This window comes from Furipterus horrens, unplaced genomic scaffold (assembly GCF_987537825.1).
Source record: "Furipterus horrens unplaced genomic scaffold, mFurHor1.1.pri manual_scaffold_4, whole genome shotgun sequence".
NCBI lineage: Eukaryota > Metazoa > Chordata > Mammalia > Chiroptera > Furipteridae > Furipterus > Furipterus horrens.
The window spans coordinates 154,594,899-154,622,037 of record NW_028327174.1 but is presented as its reverse complement, the minus strand read 5'-3'; the positions used below and the strand labels follow the sequence as shown (position 1 = coordinate 154,622,037).

At 34.2% G+C, this 27,139-nt stretch overlaps 1 protein-coding gene across 1 annotated transcript in view; it reads right to left on the bottom strand.

Moving 5' to 3' along the window:
- Nucleotides 1-477: 477 nt before the first annotated feature.
- Nucleotides 478-27,139, bottom strand: part of LOC150013112 (zinc-regulated GTPase metalloprotein activator 1C) — a 47,459-nt gene continuing 20,797 nt past the window's right edge. The window contains exons 7-15 of the mRNA XM_090274148.1: nucleotides 24,112-24,158; nucleotides 22,275-22,361; nucleotides 19,692-19,736; nucleotides 12,930-12,986; nucleotides 10,156-10,207; nucleotides 6,103-6,171; nucleotides 5,934-5,999; nucleotides 1,426-1,555; nucleotides 478-1,041 (exon numbers count right to left, since the gene is read on the bottom strand). Of these exons, the coding sequence (XP_090130274.1) occupies nucleotides 935-1,041; nucleotides 1,426-1,555; nucleotides 5,934-5,999; nucleotides 6,103-6,171; nucleotides 10,156-10,207; nucleotides 12,930-12,986; nucleotides 19,692-19,736; nucleotides 22,275-22,361; nucleotides 24,112-24,158 (660 nt within the window). The 3' untranslated portion in view covers nucleotides 478-934. The remainder of the gene's footprint in view (nucleotides 1,042-1,425; nucleotides 1,556-5,933; nucleotides 6,000-6,102; nucleotides 6,172-10,155; nucleotides 10,208-12,929; nucleotides 12,987-19,691; nucleotides 19,737-22,274; nucleotides 22,362-24,111; nucleotides 24,159-27,139) is intronic.

The window sequence follows — 27,139 nt, the reverse complement described above, 5'->3', positions numbered from 1 at the left end:
AGGACAATGGGCGAAGGTCTCAAGCTCCTCTAGCTGCTTCAAGCTGGACATAGTCGTTTATTTAAAATTCTTAAAAAAATAAATTCAAAATGCCATTTAGGTAGTTTTCTCTGATATTTAACAACTATTAGTTTGGGAAAGGTCTTCTTTAAATTCCATCTAACATTATTCTCCTACAACCTGAATATTTTTAATGCTGACCTGCTCTTAGCGGAACAGGAGAAAAGTAAAAATTGTTAAATTATCAAATTATCTGCAGTTATATTTGAAGGTCTTGTAACTTGTCACTTTTTAGCTTATAATAAAAATTTTAAAAGATCAAAAATAAGATAAATTTAATACTAGTAAAATCTACTTAAAATTAAAAGTTCTACAATTAGAATCATCTAAATAGCAAAGTGAATGCTAACATTTCATTACACTGACTATCAGTAAGGCTTAGAATTGACTAAAAACAAGAAATGCTTCCAATTAATTTATTAAGATTTCTTCCACTTATAAGTCTCTAGCCACAACAAACCTTTCATTTCATTTGATAAAAATGGTAACGTTATTTGCTTTCATTTTTTTTTTTTTGTTAATAATATCTATACAAGAAGCTGAAGTGGAAAATGACAATGTTGAAGTAAATATTACCATCATTATTTTAAATACAGTAAATTCCATGAGTGAGAAGCTCATCATATGTAAACTTCAAAGCCAATTCTGAAAGACATTTTTGTGAAATATCTATTAAAAAAACAGGATATTATATTTTATTGTATAAATAGCAAATGTTTTACAGTACTGATTTACTATATCTCATGTATTCTATAAAATAAACATAATTTTAACATACACTGTAATTCAAAGACCAGATGCTTGAAATACACCCAAGAGGAAACGTAGTCCTAATATTATCATCCAATCCTTTTGATAAGAAGTGCTTCTAATATTATGGACAAACTTGATCTTCTTTAAAATATGTTGTCCTCTGCTTTTCTGTTTCTGTCACAGTCGCTATAAATAGTTGCTTAAGGATATCCTTATCTAAATTTCTGCCTGCAAAGAGAAAATAAGGTGTGATTATATTATGTTTATGAAAATGATACAGTTGACCTATCAAATCATTAAATTCTTGATGATCTTCAAAATGAAAAACAATAGTAACTGAGTAATTCCTTCTTTAACTTTCTAGTTAAATCTCTCAGAACCCAACTGACACTTGGACTAATCACTTTGGTAAAGTTGTTGGAAGAATAAACGGTCTAGCAAGTCCTTATGAATGTTATCACATGATTAAGACAAATACATTGACTACAGGTTTATTTACTTGTGAGTTTACAAAAGGGCTTCTGACTGATTAATACTGCTTAAGTAGCATATTATATTCCTTTCAAATATATGTTCTGCTTTGCTTTAGAAATTTAACAGTTTGTAGCTTACCAATAAGAATCAATCTATTTGTTCTCTCAGCGTCATCATTCCAGCTCACTGCGGTCTCCTCCAGATCATACAGCTCATAGACACCTTGGACAATCACTTGTTGTGGTTTGTCTTTGATGGACACCAGCCCCTGCTCAGAGGACAATGATCAGTCAGCCTCAATTTGAATTTAATGGATTAATTTTTCCTATTCCTTTTCAAAATATAAGCTCATAAAAAGATACTGTTAAAATTACTTATTTCCTTCCCTGGCCGGTGTGGCTCAGTTAGTAGGAACCTCTTCCCATAACTGAAAGGTTGCTGGTTCGATTTTCTGTCAGGGCACATGCCTACATCGTAGGTTTGATTCCTGATCTGGGAGCATACAATCCCCAGTCCAGATGTGTATTGGAGGCAACCAATCGATGCTTCCTTCTCACACTGATGTTTCTTTCTCTCCCTTCCTCTCTAAGAGCAATGAAAGAAAAGAAGTCCTCAGGTGAGGATTAAAAAAATTTACTTATTTCCAGTTTTTTGTGCATACTTTCTCAAAGCCTCCCATTTTTTAACAAAAGTTTCTGTACAAATTTTTTCTTTCAAATATATTAATTATGCTATTACAGTTGTCCCAATATTTCCCCCTTAGTCCCCCTCTGCCCAGTACCCCAATTTCCTCCAGCAATCCCCTCCCTTAGTTCATGTCCATGGGTCATGCATATAAATTCTTTGGCTTCTCCATTTCCTATACTATTCTTGACATCCCCCTATTTTGTACCTACCAATTATGCTTCTTAATCCCTTTTCCCCTCCCAGCTGATAACCCTCCAGATGACCTGCATATCTGATTCTGTTCCTGTTCTGGTTGTTTGCTTAGTTTGTTTTTTAGATTCAGTTGTTGATAGTTGTGAATTTGTTGTCTTTTTAATGTTCATAGTTTTGATCTTCTTTTTCTTAAGGAAGTCCCTTTAACATTTCATATAATAATGGCTTGGTGATGATGAACTCCTTTAGCTTTACCTTGTCTGGGAAGCACTTTATCTGCCCTTCCATTCTAAATGATACCTTTTCTGGATAGAGTAATCTTGGTTGTGGGTCCTTGCTTTTCACCATTTTGAATACTTCCTGCCAGTCCCTTTTTGCCTGCAAAGTTCCTTTTGAGAAATCAGCTGGTAGTCTTATGGGAACTCCTTTGTAGGTAACTCTCTGCTTTTCTCTTGTGGCTTTTAAGATTCTTTTTCTTTAACCTTTGGCATTTTAATTATGATGTGTCTTGGTGTGATCTTCTTTGGGTCCAACTTGCTTGGGACTCTCTGTGCTTCCTGGACTTGTATGTCTATTTCATTCACCGAATTAGGAAAGTTTTCTTTCATTATATTATAAATTTTCAATTCTTTTCTCTTCCTCTTCTCCTTCTGGTATCCCTATGATTTGGATGTTGGAACCTTTGGAGATGTCCCAGAGGCTTCTTATTCTTTCCTCAGTTTTTAAAATTCTTTTTTCTTTTTGCTGTTCTGATTGAATGCTTTTTTCTTCCCTATGTTCCAAATTGTTGATTTGATTCTTGGCCTCATCCCCTCCCCTTTTGTTTTCCTGTAGATTTTTCTTTAGTTCACTTAATGCAACCTTCATTTCTGCATAGGTCTTTTTTATGCTGTTGCAGTACCCAATGATTTCTTTGAGCATCCTGATAACAAGTGTTTTGAACTGTGCATCTGATAGGTTGCTTATCTCCACTTCATTTATTTCTTTTTATAGGGTTTTCTTCTGTTCTTTCATTTGGGCCATATTTCTTTGTCTCCTCAATTTGGCAGCCTCCCTGTGTTTGTTTCTGTTTATTATTTAGAGCTACTTTGACTCCCTGACTTAGTAGCATGGCCTAGTGTAGAAAAGGTATATGTGAATTGGGTGGGGTACAGCCGTAGGAAATAGCCAGGGTAGGGCCACTCATTTCACTGCTTTGTGGCTCTGTGTGTGGAAGGGCTCAGAAAGGGGACAATGCCACTGCCTGGCCTCGGGAGACTGCCTAAGAAGAAGCAATCTCCCCAGTACTTGCCCACATGCCAGTCACTTCACTTTCTCCCCTTCTTCCCCTATGCTACTTGTGCCTTTTCAGCTGTTGCCCTGGTGCTAAATCCCAGAAGGAGTGGATCTGTATGAGTCCTAAGTCTGCTGCAGGCCCTTTAGGAGAAATCTCCTAAGAATCCTGCAGCTTCTTCCACTGCCCAAACCCCTCAATGGTTTGGGGACTTATCTTTTTGGTGCTGGAACCCTGGGCTGGGTGGTCTGGTCTAGGGGTAGGATCACTCGATCCCCAGGTATCTCTCCTGATTTTTATCCACCACATGTGAATGTGGGACTGCCCGTTCTGCGACCTACCTATGCCTCCATCTTAACCGAAAGTCCCACTGATTTTTTTCTAATGACAAAATTCATATATGCATGAGGATGTTCTTTCAATGTTACCACAACAAAAAAACAAACAACAGAATGATAAAAAATAATGTATCAGATTCTACTGATTATTCTACTTTTATGGAAAAATATGAGAAGTTAAAAGATTTCGGTGACAAGTAATTTTTTTTTGTATGAGTTCCAATAAATGGAGTAGCTAATAATAAAATACAGAAAAACAAAAACTATTATATTTCTCTGAATAAAAGTTCATTTTATATTTGCAAAAATGAGGAACAAATTATCTAATAAACTGGCTCTTACGGAGATGAAATCATTTCTCTGAAATATTTGTTATGCATATTTGTTATAAAATTAACATACACTGAGAGACAGCATAATAAATCAATGATAGTTATTCCCACCACACAGATTTTGCATATTTCTGGTGTATTTATGCATTTTGTGTGTATGTTCTTCAAGTTTTTCTCTGCCTGTACCCAGTTGTTTTCTGGTTCTTTTCTCCAGTTTTATTGAGATATAACTGACATATGACATTGTAGTAATTTAAGGTGTATAATATATAATGATTTCATTGTTTCTGCTCTTTGAATTTGAATATGTATTATAATAATAAGGGTCTTAGAATTACCTAAGCATCAATTTTGTATCAAGAGTTTGAAACATTTGCTGTTACTAGAGTTAACATGTACAACATGCTGATTACATTGTACTACTATTTGTAACAGGAAAAAGGAAGCCTACGAAGATTGACTGTGTTGCTCCAGATCTCCCAATATGGTGATGAGAGGAAGGCCAAAGGAAGAACCAAAAGGACAACTACAGAAAAACTGGCATATATGTAAGGACAAACTCCAAACTGGGATAGTGCAGGATGAGTCACTGAGCTCTTCTGTAGAAGTCTGTGTGGCAGCATTAGTATAATGCCATAATGGCTGCTTTTCTAGATACCACCCCTGTTTACTACTAGGAGGCAAAAGCAGTTACAGATGAAATGTCATTTGCCATTTGGGATCATGGAAGGTAGATGGTGCTACAATCATAAAGCAGCAGCAGGATCGGGTAGGAAGGATGTGGGATTCACCTATGTTGCTCTAGCAACCCCAGGTAGGTCCAGAACAAGGAGTGAAGAAATCTCAACCAAAATAGTTTCTCCATAGTCTAACCTTTGTCATTCTAGGGATCCCAGGAAGTCATTCTGTAACTGAAAATCTAGTTACTTACAGTAATAATAATAAACATTAATAATAAAATTTACATACTCCTGGGAACACAAGAATAGACACTCAAATAACGGCTGATGGATTAAGCATACAACCTAGAACCACCGCCCTCTTTAAAAACACCTTTCATGCCCTGCCTGGGTGGCTCAGTTGGTTAGAGCATACACTAGAAGGCCGCAGATTCGATTCCTAGTCAGGGCATATACCTAGGTTGCAGGTTCAATCCCTGGTTGGGGTGCATATGGGAGGCAACTGATTGATGCTTCTCTCTCACATCAATGTTTCTCTGTCTCTCTCTCCCCCTTCCTCTCTCTCCAAAATCAATAAATATATCCTTGGGTGAGAATTAAAAAAAAAACAAACACTTTTTGTGACATAAATACCCAAGGGTCAAGTGTTCTTTTTAATCTTTTATAATACTACTTATAGTATGACAAATGTTTAGTGTCTGCTAGAAGCATCAAAAAGTAAAAGGTTCAGCTGCAGCAAGATTTCTAATATTATTTTCCTGTTAATAAAGCTCTCTTGGAAAGAGTTCAGTTTTCTCTAACTGACTAATCTGAGTGCCAAAGAGAGGAGAATTTCAACAGGTCAAGCTCATGAGCCAGATAACTGCTCAGAACTCCTGGGAGTAGAGAGCACAGGGTAACATTTCAAAACACAAGGGTTGTTTAAGCTGCAACACTAAATGAAGCTGTGCAAATAAACCATGCTTTATGCTGTAATTTGCAAAGCTTCTTTTCAGCAGCGGAAATAAGGAAAAATGCATACAGACAAACGTATTTGTACTTGTACTAAATCCAGTGCTTCTGTTTAAAATCAAATATGATTTTATATAACAGCCAAGAAAGGGACTCTGTCCCAAAGTATAAAACTGTAAACTGTATACTGCACCTTTAGTCGTATGACCTCCATGCAGTCACCATCCTCGTTCCTCACATTCTTCTCCCACAGAAGATTCTGTATCAAGTGACATATGTTAATAAGACCAACCATTGCTAACAGCAACAACTATATAACAATACAGCTGATAAATAACTAATCAGTTAACTATCGCATTCACCTGAATAAATGTGTTTAGATTTTCTTCCTTTGCATTTCCTGGTACTTCAAATGTGACTGTAATAATACTCTATAAATCAAGAGAGAGAATCAATAATGATTCTTTTATAGTAAAAATTGACTTTTTTAAAACCACAAGTTTTAAGATAAAAAGGAAAGCATTCATAGAAATTTATGTTGCCTAACAATACCTATTAAGTATAACTTTTGCACTATTATTTGCTGATATTTGGTATCAGCAAGTCCATTTTCTATATAGCTGATCAATGGTTTAACATTTACACAGAGAAACTGTCACAAAAGGGTACTCATTATTTAATTCATTTTTTCAAGGATTTTCAGCGTTAAGAGGGAGGGTATTATTAATATGTATATATAACTTATCACTTATAAGAACTGAGCCAGGTACCTTTGCCTGGGTCACTTCATTTATCTTTTATTTACTTGTGACGACAATCCTGTGAAATAATGAGAATTATTTCCATTTTATAAACTGGGGAAAATAAGGCTCAAAAAAAGAAAAAAGAAAAAAACTACCCAGAGCCAGGAGCAGACCTCAAAAGCAAAAATTTAATTCTGTTCTTTGGAAAAAGAAGTATAAAGAAAAGTTCTGATTTATCTCCAACCAAACACGTGCCAAGGGGAGAAGAATACCAGCAAAAGGATGCCAAAGTAAAACCTAATTTCTCAGTTTTAAAAGACAGTAATAATTTAATCATCAAAAATGCTAAATAGGTAATTTATTCACTGTATAACCTAGCTTTTAATATTGGGAATGTCTTAATATAGTACTCAATATTGTTTTATTATATGATTAAGGAATTTTATATCAGAGGATAATTTTTCCTTTTTGCAGGTTAAGAGATATGACAATATTTCTAAGGAATTCAATTAACTCCAGCATGACATTTTAAGTTTTAAAAATTAAGACAATGCATCATGGGGATCAAGAAAGGAAATATACATTTTTAAATGAGATGTTTTTCTGTATCAATAAACTCTACTCGTATTAGGCAAACCCGAAAGAAGATGAGATCCATAAACTCCTGGGTCAAAAGACAAGGGTCATAATTCATAACTGGCTCTACTGATTAAGTACGCACGAATTACCAGTTAGGTTTTCTATCTAAACTCCTCCCATCCTCCAACCCCAGGTCCTCCTTATAGAGAGTAAACAAGAAATCCATGAAATAAAGAGAAATGCATTAAACATCATTCAGGGATAAAACTTTAATAACACACACTACGTCCTACGTATTACCCATTTCAGACTTTTCCCCCATGTTTATTATTGTTCTGAATCTAAAAATAATTCGTTTCCAAACACAGAATCAGAATATCGAGGTAATAATTCAGAAAAGTAAATCAAAATAAGGTATTGTCCTTAAAATAAAATTTAGGATTAACTCCTAAATTTTAGAAGCTTGTTCGGTTTTTTTTTTTCTTTAACCTACCAGGTTATTTTTCTCCATTTCCCACTCTTTTGCAAACAATACCTAATGTTAATAATTTCTACATTTTCTTCACCTAGAATACTAAGCCCACTAACATGCTTAAACTCGAAACTCACATCTCAGCAGTCCAGCCCTCTGCTGCTCTTTGCCTGTGTAATCTCTACTGCGATGTCCTGCCATCAGGTTCGAAGCTGAATACTCAGTTTCATCCAAATCAGTTTGCTTTCCAGATATCTCTATTTCTAGGTTTCTCTATTTAATCCAGGCTTGTTTCCCATCCCTTCTCTCGTCTTACTGCTCTATCCCCAGTTAGTAAGGTTATTCAGACAAGTCTATCTTGAAACAGTGCTCAATCTGTCCCATTTCCATTCTCACTGTAACCAACATAGGCCCTCGTCCTGCTTGGTCTCCTGACTCCACACTCCAACCCAGCTGAGCCAACACCATCTGACAGCACAGCACGAGTTCTCTTCACCTAGCAAATCAAAGCCAAAGCAGGATCCCAGTACTGAACTTTCACTAAGACTTCTGCACTGGAGTTCTGCTCTTCTACAGCATTCTCACTTTCCCACTTTTAAACATCTGGACTGCTCTTCCCCTTACCCTTCTAGTCAAAAATAAATCTAACATCTTGAGGTTACTTTTGGGTATAAAGTCAGAACAACAGTTAGCTCTTTGGGACAAGGAGGGTCGCTGACTGGGAAGAGGTACCAAGGAACTCTCTTAACAGTTTTGGAAATCTTCTATATCTTCATCTGAGTGGGAACTGCAGGGTTATGTGTTCATGTACACAAATAGACAGATATATAGGCACAAATATATGTGAAGATACTTGTATACTTTATTATATAAAGTCTTTTATGATCTACTAAACCAAATGGGACTGCTCAAGTCTCTCAATTCCAGAGCCCTTTATCTGCAATAATATTACATTCTGTTCTATGTTCATATATTTAAAGTAGGAAAGGGCATCAGAATCTCCTGGAAAGCTTTAAAAAAAGATAAATGCCCTAGTTATTGATGAAATGACACAATGTCTGAAATTTTCTTTAATACGCTCCAGTAAAGGTGATAGGTATATGCAAGTTCACTACACTAGTTTAGTTTTATATATGCTTGAAATTTTCTATTTAAAGAAAAAAGTTTAAATAATACTGTAGCAAAAGAAATGTTGAAAAGATAGATTAAATAAAAATCGGCAAAATGTTGACGGCCATTGCAACTGGGTCAAGCATATGAAGGGTTCATTTTATTATTCTTTCTGCTTTTGTATATCTTTGAAATTTCCAAAATAAAATGTTAAAAGTATACATACACATTACTATGTACATACTCAAGGCCCATTCCTGGAGATATGAGAGGAGGCAAAAATGAGCATCCAGTTATTTTTAAAAGCTCTGCAATTGATTCTGTTGTACACCCCCATCACAGCTTTGCATTCTTTTACACATACTCAGAGCAATGAGGAATTAATATTTGAGGAATTTAGAGACCACTGCAAGGGAAAAAGCATTTCAACCCAAACTACAAGGCATTATAGATGCCATGATAGGATATATTCAAGATACTATAGGTGCAGACACATGCTATTATAAAGGTTCTTGAAGGTGAATACTACATATTCTTCATCTTTTAATCTTTATGACTCCTACTGTGATGTCCTATACCTAGAAAGTCATTAAGAATGTAATTAAAGTTCACTTCATAGCTAATATTGAGATTGTAAAGAGTGGTTTTCCCCCAAAATACTACAACTAAGGGATTATATGTCTCTTATTCACTCATTTTAAAGTGAAGGTAAATATTCTATTAAGTTTCTCAGAGAAAAGTGCCACACACATGGTAGTAAAGCTCCCCATACATATGAGCCAAAATGAAGACAAATGAACAAGTGGCTGCTCTCACCTTGGCCCTATTACAATTAACAAGGACTCAAAAATGAGTGACAGTTTCTAGACAGGAGGGAAGACTACAACTACGTACAGTGCTTGCCCCCACGCTCCTTTCCTTCCACTGTCCTTAATGGAACAAAGAAGTTACCCTAAAGCGCTACTATCTATGACTTGCTTAAAAAGAAAGAGGTGTACAGTGAAATTTTTGTTATTGTTGCTTCTAGCATCTTCAATATTTACCTCAGGAATTGGAGTTTTAGGGCATGAAAAACACCTCAACAAGTTTAAATGTACAGTGCTATCTGAAACTCAAAATCAATTTTTATTTGGTATAAGCCATGCATGCTTATACCAAACTTGTCTTTAAAGAGTTCAATATTGTTTAAAGTGGGGTGCATATAGAACCCCCACTCTGCTTTTAAGCAGCGATTCCCTTCAGAAGGACTGATGAAATATGCTGAGTGACCTGGAGAATGGAGAAGTTAGAAAGCATAATTTTCTAAACTAATATTCTATGCAACTCCAGTTTAATGAACTCCTATAATGCTTTAAGAAGTGAGAAAAGATGACCTCAAAAACATCCAAATCCTGAAAACTAACAACACAGTTCAAAGATACATTTTTAGAAAGAGTTCTAATAAAACAATCCTAAACAGAACCAATTTAGTTAAAGAGATACTTTAAAAATATTTTTAATATTTTTTTTACCTGATCAAGGTGAGGTTGTATTGTTGGCAAATGTTGAAGTTTCTTCTGCAAACTAAAACAACTGATTATAAATTCAGAGTCAATACATTTTTAATTTAATCTTGTACATTCCTTAGAGATACAAAGCAACATAAGGAAGAGAAAATCCAGAGCTGAGTCTATTACATGTTGTTCATATATTCTAATAGAGAAAAGCTGGCAGATTGTTTTAAAACTTTTCTTAAAAAGGTACACACATTCATATACATAAACATACTATAAAGAAAAACTAATCTTTAGCAACACTATTTTGTGTGGTTAAATATGTCAGTAGATCTCTTTTCAATTCCAATAGATCTAATGCAGGTCTAGGAAAAAGTATACATAAGCATTTTTACTATTGCTCAAAATTTCACCAACTCTTCTTATGCTTCCTAATATGAAAATGCTGGTACCTAAAAAAAGTTAGAATAATAAAATTTCCTTTATAAATGTTTTCCCTTGAACATGACTACTTAGTAAAAAAAAATAAAGTGTCCATAAATATAAGTCTTCTATAGACTCATTACTGGTAAAACCAAAAAGTTGTAATCTTAAAAATGCATTGTTCTTATATGAAAAGAGAAGATCAATATGGCATAACAAATTATAACCCTAACCACTGTAGCAAACATTCAGGCACTGAGGGGGACAGGCTTGGGGGAGGGAAGGGCTTAAAACCTTGCAGATGTTTTGCCTTGAAGAACAGTGAGGGGTAAATTGTTACAGTAAGTTTAGGAAAACGAAAAGACTTATAGGAACTACTGGAGGGAATCAGTCTCTCTGGGAGTGGGTTCTTAGTAGGGAAAGTGTCAGATTAAATCTTCCCAGCTGGTTGCTCAGGAATGGAGTCTCCTGTTTAACAACTATGCACAACGAAAAGTTATGCAAAGGCTTTACCGACAGCGGGGCCATTACATTAAACAACTTCTTTAAGTGTCACTAATGCATTATAACTGTTCTTAAGCAAGTCATATGCTCTTTCCCTACATTCAATATTTAATGTTGTTGGTCAATGACTGCCTAAAACTTCCGCAGAGCAGGAAAAAGTTTTCTTCTACCCTCTTCAGGTCCCTGGCCTGGTCTGAAAATTAGATGGACAAAGGCCGAGTAATAGGAGGAAAGCTTACAGTGACTTAAGTTTTACATGACACAGGAGCCTTCGTAAGGAAATGAAGACCTAAATAAATGCTTAAGCCTGAGTGGTTTTATGTTAGGTATGATGAAGAGTGCAAAGTCATGGAGAGATGTGACAGGATAGAGTATGAGCCAAGTGCTACAGTAAGTTGGGGGAAACCCAGCAAGGTCTGCTCCTTCAGATTCCTTTGTGTGTCCATTTGCCTTCGAAGATAAGGATGCTCCTTTCCTCCCAGTATAAGAAGGAAACTCTCACATGAGGATTTTATTGACTCATCTACTTCAGAGGAAATGGAAGAAAACATTTGCAAATCATATGTTTGATAAGAGGTTAATACTTAGAATATACAAAAAACTCCTATAACTCAGCCACAAAATCAAATAACCTGATTTAAAAATGAAGTAAAAACTTAAATGGGCATTCCTCCAAAGATGATATACAAACTGCCAACAAACAGATGAAAAGGGTGCTCCACATCTCTAATCATTAGAGAAATGCAAATCAAAACCACAAGCCCAGGCCGGTGTGGCTCAGTGGCTTGAGTGGCAGTCTGCAAACAAAAACCACAATGAGCAATCACCTCATACCCATTAAGACAGCTACTACCAAAAACAACAGAAAATAAGGTTTGGCGGGATGTAGAAAAATTAAAACCCTTGTGCACTGTGGGTGGGAATGTAAAATGGTGCAGCTGCTATGGAAAACAGTATGGTAGTTCGTGAAAAACTTAAAAATAGAAAGACCATAGGATACAGCAATCTCACTTCTGGTTATATATCCAAAAGAACTGAAAGCTGGATCTTGAAGAGATATTAATTACCACACCCATGTTCATAGCAACATTACACACATATAGGGGAATATTATTTAGTCTTTTGAAAAAGGGAAATCCTATCATATGCTAAAATATGGATGAACCTTGAGGACTAAGTGAAATAAGCCAATCATGATAAGACAAATACTGTTTGATTCTACTTATGAGTATTAAAATAGTCAAATTCATAGAAACAGATAATAGAATGATGGTTGCCAGGGGCAGTGGGGAGAGGACAATGGAGAGCTGTCATTTAATAGGTATAGAGTTTTGGTTTTGCAAGGTAAAAAAGTTCTGTAGAGTCATTCCACAATAATATAAATATGCTTTACTGAACTGTACACTTAAAAATGGTTAAGATGACTTAAAAAAAGATGCTGATATCCAGGAAAGAAATTTACATTCTTCTCTTATCAAAGATTCCTTTTGGGGAAAGAAGCAGGAAACTGATCCATCACTGAGGGAAAAGGAGGTATCTGTGGTAACACCCCAAGTTAAAATTTTCTATGTATGTCATGCATTTTGTCATAGCAACTATCTGGTGTAGAAATATTAACAATTAGTTTCTAACATTAAATGCCATTTATACTATAATTTCTATAGGAAAATGTGCTGTGATTTCCAAACATCCAATTAACAAAACTTTCAAGAACATAATCATTAGGAATGGTCTTTTATGTCAAAAGAATTACAGGAAGCTTAAACCAAGTGTGCAACTCTGTAAATCAATCCTGTATCTCCTATAACTTTATATGTAATAATAGGTATATTACAACAAAAATAAGCAAAATACAGGAAACATACCTTATTCCAGAGAGACTGTCAAAGGCATGAAGGTCTAACACATTAGAGAGATCAACTCTAAAAGAAAAAAAAAGTGACAGTGTGAAATTCTGTGAAATATATTCAATCAAGAAAAAAAAAAAATCATAAATTCTTTTGCCAGAAATGTAGATGTAAAGGTTTATCAGTATAACACAGTATTTTGGGAACATAAATATAACAGACAACAAAAAGCTTATAAAAATTATTTTTTAGACTTATACATAGAATTCAAAAAATTGGGTGAATGGTATAAGATCAAGGCTACTTGGTTATTGCTTCAATAAGCTATACATTTTTAGTTTCTTTCTGTACTTTCAATTGTCTTTTCAATCCTGAAAATTTATGAGCTTTGATTTTTTATTTATTGATTTTTTTTGAGAGAGAGAGAGGAAAGGGAGTGGAGGGAGAGAGAGAGATATCAATTTGTTGTTCCCCTTACTGATGCATTCATTGGTTGATTCTTGTATGTGCCCTGACTGGGGATCAAATCCTCAACCTTAGTGTACATGGGCAACACTCTAATCAACTGAGCCACCCAGCCTGGGACTTAGGAGCTTTTCAAATACATTTTTTATAGCAAAAAAGAAAAAATGTCAGATAAAGAATTGAAACTTTTCAAAGCAGCAGTTTATTACTCAAAATATGAAATGAGGGTAGTGGAACAAATGGAAATACTATAGTAACATAGGTACGTTAAAATTCCTTTGGAATTTTTGTATTTCTTTTACTTCACCTCCCTCTTTTCGTGATATAACAGCTAATATAAGAATGTGAGGAGTCAAACAACCACTCTATTACAAAAATATTCACTCTAGGATCCATATCTATATCCAAAGAATGTGGTTTGATATCATTTTCTTCAGAGTAGTGCTGCATATAGACTGAAACTTTCTAGTCAGTAATCTATCTGAATAAACATTATTTGTTAGAATTATTTAGTAGTAAATAACTAAGCTTTACTAAGAAAGCAAGAATTCAAACCAGAAGAGAATGTCATATCAAAATTAGCATCAGATATGCTTTAAATACATAAATTTATAAAAACTAGTGATTGAGTTCCAATTTTTACATGAGCCTATAAAACAGTAGAGGACAGTGATTTTACTATAATCAAAGCTATAATGAAGGAATGTTTAAAGACAATGACAATAGTATAACTATATTTCAAAATTAGATTCCAGGAACTTTAATTAACATTTTTATTTCCAAACATTTATTAAAATTTCTCACAAGGAAAACAAAACTTTGTCAAATTCAGGATTTTAAAAAAATGCATCGACATGTAAGCTAAACCATCTCCTGACCAGCTGTGTGTCTGCTTCACTCCTTCTCAACAGTCTGCCACATATTCACACTTAGGCCAACAATCCGCTCTTCGATTATGAATGTTTATCCTGGCACGAGGCAGACAGATTCCCATGTTTTTAAATAAAGAATATTCCAAAGTTCTATGTTAATAGATGACAACAATATTTCAAATTCTGGACATTCTAGATGAGCAGAATTAGGAAAATGGTCAAGCAAAGAAGTATTCCATGAAGAAATTTTTGAATATCAATTTACATGAGACCAAAGCCTTAACATTAAACATATCCCCCTTTTCACTGTCACAACTGAGCTAATATTTATACTGATAGGTGACAAATGAATGAAGTTTTCTCCCACGTTTATTATCTTTATCTTAGGAAATAGCTTAAAGTTTAAGAAAGTTTACAGATGCCAATTGTGCAAATATCAAAATTCAGGCTAATTGTTTGAATACCAAGTCAGTTTGGAAACACAGCTTCTAAATAAACTAGTTTCACTGTGACAGTGTCCTTGAGACTACATGTCATAGATTTAAGAGATAATTCTGCTTTATACTCAGATTCCTTTGATAGTCCCAGAACAGAAAGGACTAACAATAGATTTGTACGGGATAAATTCTATAGAGAATAATAAATTACCAAAGTCTCTCACTGTACTCTCACCAGATTCTCAATGGAGAGTAAAAGAGGAAAAAGTCCCAGCTTCCATATGAAAGTTACCATGGACTTACTTCAAATCTATTATCACCATGAAAAAGGTAAAAGGACTCATGGACATGGACGACAGTGTGGTGACTGCAGGGGAGAGGGGGATATAATGCAGATAAATGATAATGAAAAAAATACAATAAAAAAATTTTTTTTTTAAATGAATTGACTATAAATGCAAGTTTGGTACTCTCAATGCTGTTCCATATGTTATAAATATAAATCAAATAAATAAACATATAATTAGGTTTGTATCAATAAAAAGATAACATCAGGCATTTTTCAAAACATTAATATACAAAAATAAAGAAAAATAAAGACTATTACCATTGTGTAAAAACTAAATGAGAGAATAAAGCAAACATAAAGAGGAAAGTAAATAACTTTCAAAGTTCATCTTTTCTCCTAATTTCTTACACTGTCTATGCCAGGAGTACCTAATCAATAAACAGTTTTCAATTTTCCCCACACCGAAAGAGTGCTTTACATAGCCTAAGACCAGGGAAAGGAGAATGACAAGGAAGAGGGCTTTAGCTGTCCAAGGTGGAAAGGGAAGTTCAGGGGCTACTCCAGGGATATTGTCCATAGTTATCTTTTCAAAGTCCAGTGAGTCTCACAAACAGGGGCCACCAGCCAATTCAAGATCTATGAATTATCAATACCATCCAATAGATAAGTCCTGAACACCAGAATTAAATTTCCAAATGCTTTCCCCAATGGCAACTCAAATGACTACAAAACTGAACTAATCCCCTTTACTAAATGCACTGCTAACACCACCCTACCCCCAAATTGCTCCTCCCATCCTGTATTTCCTAACTTGGAAAAACTGCACCATATTCAATCCATTTTGCAAGAGTCATACTGCTTTTAAAATCCTTCACTAACTTCTTGCTACCTACAGGAGAAAGTCCAAACTATGTATCATAGCATTCAAGACCCTTTATGGTAAGTTTTCCATCTCTTCAGTTATATCTCTTTCTCTCTGCAACATATTACCATAGGTTCTAGCCATTCTAATATATTCACAGGTCCCTGGAGTACAAAATCTTCCTTTGGCCTAGAAAGCCCTTGCTATTCTTGTGCATCTGGAAAACTCCTATCCATTCTTCAACTCACGTCAATGATCAAGACTCAGGTCAATGATCACCTTCTCAGTCTAAATTTTCCGACTCTTCATCAAGAAGAGCTGAGTAACTGTTCTTCTATTTTCCTTTTCTTACAGGACCCTGTGCATTTAATATTCCTGTTACGTAATAATATTTGATATATTAGTTTTTGCTTGTTTGCTTCTGTCTCCCTCAAATCACTGATCTCCTTCAAGGCAAAGTTCTTATCTATTGTTTAAAACCTTAACATGCCACAAAATGTCTAGCCACTAGTAGAATGCTCAATAAGTAGTTTGCTGAAGAGATTAACTTGTTATTAACAAATTAGATTTTGATTTTCCTCTGTTCAGTCCATTTGTATCTCCAAGATTTTTCAAAAGCCTGAAAAAGGTAACAGTGGCACTCCTAATCTTCCCCTCCTGCTTCTGAAGTCTATGTGATCCATCAGAACTTCCATTTTCCTCAAAATCAACTTAAGTCTTACCGTTAAAACAATGCTACACATCATTCTCATTCCTTAACTTAAATACTATCAAGGTAAGTCTTTCTCACATTTGCTTATAGCAGTTTTACCGTTGTCAGATTTACTATTCTCAGCATGTGTCAATCACAAGATGTTTAAAGGATTTTTTAAAAATACACAACGAAACAAAATTTTCATCAGAGTGATTTCAACTACTTTGTTAAAAACCAAATCCCTAGTTTCTAAACTGGGAAGCTCAACTTTCTATGCCTCAAGGAATTTTGGGAAACATTTAATGTAAAATTCATGACCTAATAAGAATTCTACCATGGAGTTCTAATCTTCACTGAAAAAGATTCTAATCCAACATCAATCCTCAATATAAGAAGCACTATTTCAAAGTCCCTAGATTCTCAGATGCACTGGCAAACATCAGACACTTAAAAAACAAGAAAATAGTTTCATCCATTTGAAGTTGTCGTCGGCAGCCGTCCGTCTCGAGAGACGATGGTGTAGCTTCTTAAGAGTCTATCTGCACCGCCGAGAATGGCTGTGCAGTCCGACTCGGGAGTGACACGGTATCTGTCTCCTCCCGTGTTGAATCGACATCTTGCGATGACGCTGGAGTGTCCTCTCCAGTGAAGCTGAAGCTACAGAGCCTGGGCAGGGTGATATGGAGGGTCTGCTGTTGCCCATGCAGCAGACCCCCCCTCTCTTCGCAGCTGAAGGATCCAAGGGAAAGACGGAGTCAATACAGCTTGGCTTCAGGTGCGCCGCAGGAGTTGCCGGTGTTGACTACAACGTCAAACCGCCTTAGGGACTCCGGCTCCGGATTTTCTGTCGGGGTTTACTCCCCTAGCCTTCCCCTAAAGAGGTATGCTGCAAGGCAGCGGAGGTTTTTTGGAGTCAGAGTTTTCCTTCTCTGATGTACCCTGACTGGAAGATCGAACCAGCGACACTTAGCTCGCAGGCCGACGCTCAATCCACTGAGCCAAACCAGCCAGGGCAATCCATTTGAAGTAATGCAATTTAATCACTGCATGTTTGCTGTTCTATAATAGAACAAATGTTAGAAATGTCATATAAACATCAAAATCATTACATAATAAACTATTCAAGATGAAACCTTTATGCCAGACACAGAGGTCCTAAATAAAAACCAACAAAAAGAAAAATTAAGATAAATCCATGAGCCTTTAAAAATCTGATTGAGATGTTTGTAAATACGAACCAAAAAGTGCTATTAAAACAGAATCACAGCAATGTATGGATATGATTTTCTAAACCTTATTTAAGCATTAAATGGTTGTCTGTCATTTCATAAAGAAGAGAAAAATTAAACAAGGGCTGGCGAGGATGTGGAGAAATGGGAACCCTACTGCACTGTTGGTGGGAATGCAGACTGTGCAGCCACTATGGAAAAGAGAATGGAATTACCTCAAAAAACTAAAAATGGAACTAACCAGCAATTCCACTGCTAGGATTATACCTGAAGAACTTTGAAACCCCAATTCAAAAGAACTTATGCACCCCTATGTTCATAGCAGCGCTGTTTACAATAGTCAAGTGCTGGAAACAACCTAAGCCCATCTGTAAATGAGTGGATCAAAAACTGTGGTACATTTACACAATGGAATACTATGCAGCAGAAAGAAAGAAGGAACTCCTGCCATTTGCAACAACATGGATGGAACTGGAGAATTATGCTTAGCAAAATAAGCCAGACAATGAAAGAAAAATACCATATGGTATATCACCTAATACAGGAGACTAAGGAACAACACAAACAAATGAACAAAACTGAACAAGGAACAGAATAACAGTTGTCAGGGGGGAGGGGGGAGGGAGAGAAGGGGGATAAGTAGGGGAAGGGTCTAGTCAAGGAACATGTATAAATGACATATGGACATGGACAACAGGGTGGGGTATGACTGTGGAGGGAACAATGGGGGAAAAATGGGACAACTTTAATTGAAAAACAATAAGAAAAAAAAAGAAAATTAAGGAGAAAGGAAATAGTAAGATGCTACAGGAAGAAGACAGATACTGAAGAATGGCTCATGGTGTAAGTTAGGTTACCAGAGATTTTCCACATTGGAATTTGAAATGCAGGGAGCACATTTGGTGTGTGCTTGTACAGAACCTACACTCAGGGCACTCTCCTATCTCTGCCAGCAGATGAATGGCTCCCGAGAACACATACCAAATTAATTCCTCTGCTGCTGACATGCATGTAAGCAGCTCCTGCTGCTACTGCCTGACACTTATGGTAGTCTGTCAGCACCTCTAATCTCTGCCATAGCAGATGCCACTTGAATAAGGCCTCTGCTGCACTTTCAAGGAAAAGAATCTGAATTAATAACTGGGAGGAAGCAGATTGCAAGCTGTGAGTCTCAGAGCTGCTGGCGCTGCATGATTCTGGGTCTCTCAGCTGCTGAGCCATTCTTGCTAAAAAATGAGCTTAATCAAATATTCCTGTACAGAAAATTCTTGAAATCATGACAGCATTCAATAGAAAACAAAGAGTTCAATCGACAGAAATCAATTTTACAAAATTATAAAACATAATTTTATAAAGTAATGCACATCTGTATAAACACAATGAAAAGATAGAAAAACCTACAGGAAATGGAAATCAAAAAATTTTTAAAGAATGTAACAGACCCTTATGACCTACATGAATAATAAACTTCTTGGTAAATCACAGAAAAAAAAAAGAAAAGAATGTAACAGAAACTTAAAAGGTTCCATGTATTTTTTACATGACAGAATATTTTTGCAACTATTAAACACTAAGGTTTTTAAAATATTAAAAGGCTATTTAGATACCTCAAATTGAAAAAGATTCCTAATAATACACTTCTTTTTTTCAGATCTCTATACTAGTTAGAGGAAGGTCCTACATTTTCCTTTTCATTAAGCAAAAGCAGTGACATAGTGTTATCATGGCTCTGTAGTCTTAATTATAAGAAGGAGAAGCAAATATATGCCAAACTAATTTATAAAAAACATTCAAAACAACATTTTTGGGCCCTATTTAAAAAAAATGTACATGTATATTTCTTACATTAGAATCAAATGTATTTACCACTTAATATTTAGTATTAACTAAAATTATATACTGTTAATATCAGTAAGAGTTTTTTAAAAGTACCTTGATCTTTGTGTTTCTAAAATTTTTCCCAGGCCATTTATTGATCTGAAATAAATTTAAAAATGCAGGAAGAAAGGGTTAAAAAGTAAATGTTAAGGTTTTTAAAAAGCACACAAGGCACATTATTTCTAAAACATGAAGTAAGCATATACAAATAGATCTAGAACTAGGAAAAAAATAGAAAGCACAACTTACATATATTATAGTTTAATTATCCTTTTCCTTTTAATCATAAGTCAGGTATATTCCACTGAGGCATTAAAACATGATATGCAAAAATCTACTGCATAACTCAGAGACTAGGGGCTCCTTTGTGATTTATAAAATGATCCTTCATTTTAGAAAATGTGATTCACAAATATCCAGTAAGTCTAATGTTCTTAAAATGACTAGATAAGTAAAACATTTTTTTAATACAAAATATTCCCCAAGCACGCTTTGTAGAAATGACTATATGTACGCTAGAAACAAAAACTTAGCTATGAGTGACTTTGACCTCAACCTGCCATCAATATTCACAGTAACACTTAAGTAACACATCCAAGTTCTTTTATAGAATAACTTCTTCAATTCCCTGAGTAGGATCTCTACTCACTCTGCCAGCCCTCCCCTTTCTGATACTAAGATAATAAAATATGGATCCCATTGTATGGCACCAAAAATACTTATTAAATCCTTTTCAACATACCATACACCTGATCTAGTTATCTTTATATCATCAATTCCATTGCTTTTAAGGTTACTTGCTGATATTTGTTCAAGCTTGTTCTCATGAGTAAGGCTTCCTGCATACAATGATTCTAAGACAAATCTCTCCACTATTCCACAAAATTCTAATTCTTCCTTTTGAATATACTCTATAACATGATGGCTATTTCCTCTCAAATATGTTTACCTTCTTCCAACTCCCCAAATTTAATTCTGAGTCAGGTGCAAGTCTGATGTACACTAGTGGGTAAAAAGCCGAAAGGGTCTATAATGTATCAATGTGTTTTGTCCAAATTCTTTTTGGGTGTATCTATACAGTACAGGCTGGCAACAAGCTAACAGTCAATCTTGCTGGTACTGGAGATCTAGCTTAGTCAGTATGGACACAGAAAAGCCCAGGAGTAATAATCTTGGATCCAAAAATGTTTGTTAAATAGATTGTGTTTTTTCTAGCAATCACAAGGATGCACAGGATTTTGGAAAGAGAAACAAAATTTAGGAAACCAATGTCAAAAGGGGTAAAAGAAGTAATCTTCATTCAATGGTTCATCTTTTTAGGCTTTTCAAAATTGTCAACCATCTTCTTATTTCTTTCTTTTTTAATTCATTGTAACTTGAAATTACTTCTTAAACTAAGAAAAAAAAATCTATCGTCTAGTAGTGATAAGAGCTAACAGCTCACTTTCAATGTGCTGGGTGCTGCGCAAAGTTTACAAACAATATCTCATGTAATTCTCAAACCAAACTTCTGAAGTAGGTATTACTCCTATTTTACAGGTGAGACTTGAAAAGAACACAGTAAGAAACAGACCAATGATTAAAATCCAAGAAGATGCCAAAGTCCATGACCTTAAATACTATGCAATACTACCTGCCCTCCTCATGGAGACATTATAACAATTTTTTTAGCAAAGCCTGAGAAGATATAACTATCAAAATTATACTGAATGTGGAGAAAAAAACAATGTTTTTTCTTTTGTAATCATTATCATTACAGGCACTCTCCTAATGAGTCTTAGCTTCAGTGATTCAATTTATAACATATACTATATGAACTTGCACTGACAGATTCAAAATCTGATGTCAGCTGACCATGCCTACTAAAGCTAACTAGTAAGAAAAGCTTTCAATGTCTCTTTAGAGGTGGCATTTATTAGTTTAGGTCTTATAAAATAATTCAAAGTCCCTGAATTCTAACCTCAAATGAAAAGTCCCAAATTACTGTTAGATCATTTAACACATATTTGAGTATCATACATATTATCCTACACTGATTAGCCCTGGCCATGGACACTGGCAGACATTAAAACAAGCTGGAAAACACATATGGCTAGTTGACATTTAATGAAGACAAAGTCGATGGCAGTTCAGATAAAAGTGAGACCACAAGAATTAGGGAAGACTTCATAGAGGAGACAAGAAGAAAAAGGTGCAGAGGAAAGGGGCTCTAAAGAATGGATAAAATAGCTGGAAAAAAAAAAAAGGAAGAAGAAATACAGAGGAGATAAAGGAATTTGAGGACTGGCAGGGTGAGATTGGGAACACAATATGAGTAATAAAAGAATTTCACAAGGCACACCCATGAGAAGTTAAGTAAATAATTATCCTAGGTACAATCAGAGAACTTCAAGTAACAAAAGTAAAAAACATTTTTTTTAAAAAAGAGAAAAATGAGGATGAAGTCAGAAGACCTTGACTATATCAGTCAATGAAACTTGAACTACATTCAGTAAGCAATAGGGAATACCTTCATATATTACTATTTACATTAACTAATAGGCAACAACGATATATATGATTCTCTAATGGCACATGGTAAAAATATTTTGTATGGTACACTTTGAAATTGTAGATACTTAACACATAATTTTGTACCTAATAGATGTTCTTAGTTTGTTTAAATCCTCTTCTGAAATCAAATCTGTTTTATTGATGATGATAATATCTGCCAAAGCAACTTGCCTAAATTAGCAAACAAGAACAGATGTCAAGAGAAATGTTAAGAATTTAAAAATAAATAAAACATCTACTTCAGATCAACTATCGGTTAAAAACTACATAGTACTCTATATAGTAATTCAATTTACTCCTAACCTACTTATTCTTCAGATAGTAAGGATACATTATATTCATCACTATACAAATTCATATTTCACATTATTCATTAAAAATATGTCCTAAGTACTTTCACTTGCTACTCTAGAACTACAAAGACAAGCCTCAAAAGTTTTACAATCAAGGGTGATTTATGATTAGGATGATTATCAACTCATGATTTTCTTTGTAAAGACATGCATAAAATTCAGATATCCAATATGGTAAAAACAAGGATAGTCTACATACTAAAATAGTCCACATAATAGTTACCATAAGTTCAAAGAAATATAGGTGAATAAATTTATTTAACATTAAAACTATATTAAAGTTTTTTAAAACTACATTTCAGAAGACATCAGGATTCCTAACAATATATACTTTATCACTATGAATATATATATTTCTCTGTAAAACAGGTATACATAAGTTCAAGTTAAAGAATCCAGTTGACAGAAGGCTGAATAAGGAAACAGCTTACTATAAATAGAAGTTATATATTCTATTAACAGAACTGGTAAAGCTGAGGGGTCTTTAAATTTTCCTGAATTCTTCAGGAAATTTTAATCACTAGATTCATTATTCCTAATACTAGTTTTATGCTACATGAAGGTATAGCTGATAAATAACACAACCAAATTCTCAAAAATAAATTCACTTTAATTAATTAAAAGAGGTTTCAATAGTATGTATATCACTATCCAATTATACAAGTATAGACTGAATGTGCCCAACTCAAAATACTCATATAAAGAGTTGCAATCTTTAAATTGGAGGTCTTTTTATGTTTATTTTGGCTTTTATAATATTCTGACATTTACTATCTGTCTTACTTATATTTTCTATAATAAACATTTTAATAAGAAGAAAAGTTAAAAAACATTTAAGTTCAGTCTAATTTCAATCAAACTATATACCAAATGCAATATTTAGGCAGGATTAACAAAAACAACAGTAACACAGTCCAAAATGATAGGGAAATCAATCGCTGGCTTGCAGTCTTCATTATTTATGTCTGGATCATCCAGTGCAAAGCTCAAGGGACCTCTCTCTTAAACCCAGCAGCATATTTAGTGACTGTCATTTATCCAAAACCTTTTTTCCCATTAGGGAGAATATGCTTAGGGCAGAAAAACAACCTTAAATATTTATAAGTCTAAAGACAAAACCTATCAGGAGCATAAATGTATTTAAACAAAAACAAACGTTCTAAATGCCAAATTAAAACTAGATTTATATTTGTTCCTGTTGTTCTGATAACAGTGAACATTTAAATCAAACGAATTGCTGTTAAAGAAGACAGTAAGTGAGCCAACTTTTTTATACTCATCTTCAATCCCAAAGAAATTCTATAAGAAAATATTTTAAAATGTTAAAATTTCCCATGCTCCTCACGAAAAGCTCCTGTACCCAGCACTCACTTTATGCTATAATAAAAAGGTTTTAAATAAAATTTTAGTTATCAATTATAAATAGTTAGCAATAATTCAACTACAAGAAAAAAGATAAATTCCTTGACTTATGTTTTTTTCTATTTCTCAGTTTGTTTTTAGTTTCATATTAATAATGTTTTCTTTCCAATTAGCCAGTAATCAATATATACTTTAAATATAAATACCTAGAAGCTGCATTGATAAGGCCATCAGGTTTTTCTTCTGTTAAATGCTAAAAACAAAGTTTGAAAGAAGTTACTGTGTTGTAACAAAATCAAATGTTAGCACAAAGAATTTTACTTTAGAGACTCTTGTCTTGCCTCTGATAAAGACCTCAACAAGCTCTATTACTGAATACACAAACTACTTCTCCATCTGTAATTTTTTTCCTACAGTGAACCAGTAGGGTTTTTGAGGGAGGAGGTAAATTGTGTTGCCTGACATCTTCTTTTTCTTAAAAAGGAAAATCCTCCATATATTTTTTAATTTTTTTTCAGTTTTATTGAGAAATGATTGATATCACAGTGTAAGTTTAAGGTGTACAGCATGAAAGTTTGATTTACATATAGAATATCCTACATATTTAAATAAAGGCATAAAAACAGTTCAGATTTTAGATATTTTCCTTTTTACAAAATTATTCTTGCTCTAAATATTCATCACTACTTAAAAAGATAACCACTGAAGTTGTACTTTCTTAAAATCTAATATACTTCCCCTATTCCTATCCCACTCTAGAGCACATAATAATAGGATTTGTTATAACCTAATATACTTCTTCAGAAGATTTATTAGGATCTTTAGCAAATATCTTCATCACTATGAATATATGCTCTCTGTCAAAGATATATACATAAATTCAAGCTAAAGAACCCAGTTGACCGAACACTCATAACAAAATAGGCCCACGCCCACCCCAGAATGGTACATTATGCTAACTCAGTACTGGGCTCTTCATATACCCTAGACACAAATATGCTGAGAGAAGGGCACATCCCTAATTGTAGCATGAAAGCAGTTTATCATTTATAACCACTTGAGTGATCTGGCCTCTTCATGCAACTGCTTATTTTGCTGACCTCTCCAGAGTGAAGCTAGCTCCAAAAAAATATTTTGACATTGACTTAGAGGTACACAAGGTAGCTCTCATCTCGCTGGAGGCTGTTATAATTTTCTGTAATCCTATTTTTATCCCTAACGTTATCAATGCCATGAAGTTCTTCTGAAAAATATTTCTTTCCACCTTCATTACCTTAACTGTCAAAAGCTACCTACTAAAAAGTTAGAGGCGATTAGAATAATAGTCTTTTTATCTGAATCAAATTTCACAATTATTTAATCCTTTTACACATATTATCTCATTTAGCCTTCATAACAATTATGGGAAAAGGTTATTCTCCTCATCTTATAAAAGAAGAACTATATCTAACACCATAACACAGGACACCCTACTATGAGGCTATTTTTCAAAAATTGAAAATGTGCTCAATAGAAATAAAATGAACATAATTTAAAAATTTTTGTGATACCTTTTTCTTATAAAAATCTGTCTTGTAAACTGTGACAAGATATTAATAATCACATAAAAGTATATTCCTAAAGATTACCTAAAAATTAGATTCAAAATTATTATTACCATGCTCACTTTGACAGCACACACACTAAAAAAATCATTCCAACAAACCAGTTTCACAATTCAAGGGGAGGTAGATTATTAAGGTATTTGCATAGTTTGAAACCTGAGAGTAAATTAGTAATAATTTAGTTAATAGTATTGTTTAAGTCTATAGAGGAAAACTTTTTTCTTCTAAAAGTTTGCCAAATTCTATTTTGAGGGAAATAAGACTAATCTAAAACTATAGTAATGATGCACTGATTTCCACTTTAGATACAATCCTATAAATTTAACTGCAGACCCACTCAAATTATGGAAGTCACAGAAAGTGGAGCATATTGGAGCTAAAATTGTTTCTTGCCAAGACCAAATTTACTATTTTTGCTCATTATTCTTTGGCTGGGGCTATAACAAACCCTAGCATTGTGTCCTCTAGAGAATAAGGCTGTTACCATCCTGGAAAGAATATCTTACTACCAGGCTTAACAAATATTTTTTAAATGAATTCTAATTAACACACCCCTATTTGATAACATAAATACATGAATGTTATTACTTGAAAAATTCTATATAACATGAAGCAACAAACCCCTTCCTATTCAGTAGTAAATCTACTTGGCAAAAGATGTATTTTTACAGAGGCATCTGTTCCTGAATGATCCTGTAATATTGTTCTTTTAAAAACATTTTTTAAAACATGGTATTGTTGACCATTTGGGATATTTATTTACATATATTGGGCTGGTCAAACAGTTTGTTAGTTTTTTCTGTATGATAGCTCTAGTAATGCTTAATTGTCTTTAACTTCATTCCAAACATTTTTTTTTATTATATTGTGACAGCTGTCGTATCAGCGTGCATTTTTAAAAAACTTATCAAAATTGGTGAATTGTTGTGCAGCCATTTTAATATTGAAGATGAAAGAAGATACACAACATTTTTGCTGTATGATGCTTTATTATATCAAGAAAGGTAAAAACACAACTGAATAGCAAAAAAAGATTTGTGCAGTGTATGGAGAAGGTGCTGTGACTGATCAAATGTGTCAAAAGTGGTTTGCCAATGTTCTTGGTACTACTGACATTTTGGCCAAATAATTCTTTTCTGTGGGGTTGCCTTATGCACTGGAAGATGTTTAGCAGCAGCCCTGTCCACTACCCACTAGAAGCCAATAGCAGGAGACAGCCAACATACTGAAAATATTCAAATCAAAAAAGCTAATGGTGAAAACGAAAAATGTGTCTTTTATTTTATGGAAATAAATGAAACACTTTTTGGGCAACCCAATAAATTTGGGGCTAGTGGCTATGAGCTGGTGCAGTGAAAAAAAAAAAAGATATGGCAAGAAAATAAGAAACTAGTTTTGAATTTCCATACCTAAATGGAACTAATGTAGTTTCACAAAGTAATTTATTTATTAATAAATATTATTAATTACAAAGTAATGCATTTATTAATGTGTCTCCAGAAGATTAGAAATCTTCACTCAAAGCTAAATGAGATGGATGAATAATATTTTACTACCTCCAGGAAGTCAAGAAGTATCACATACAAAAACGCATTAACACTCTCCCAAATAAAAACCTGCCAACATGTAC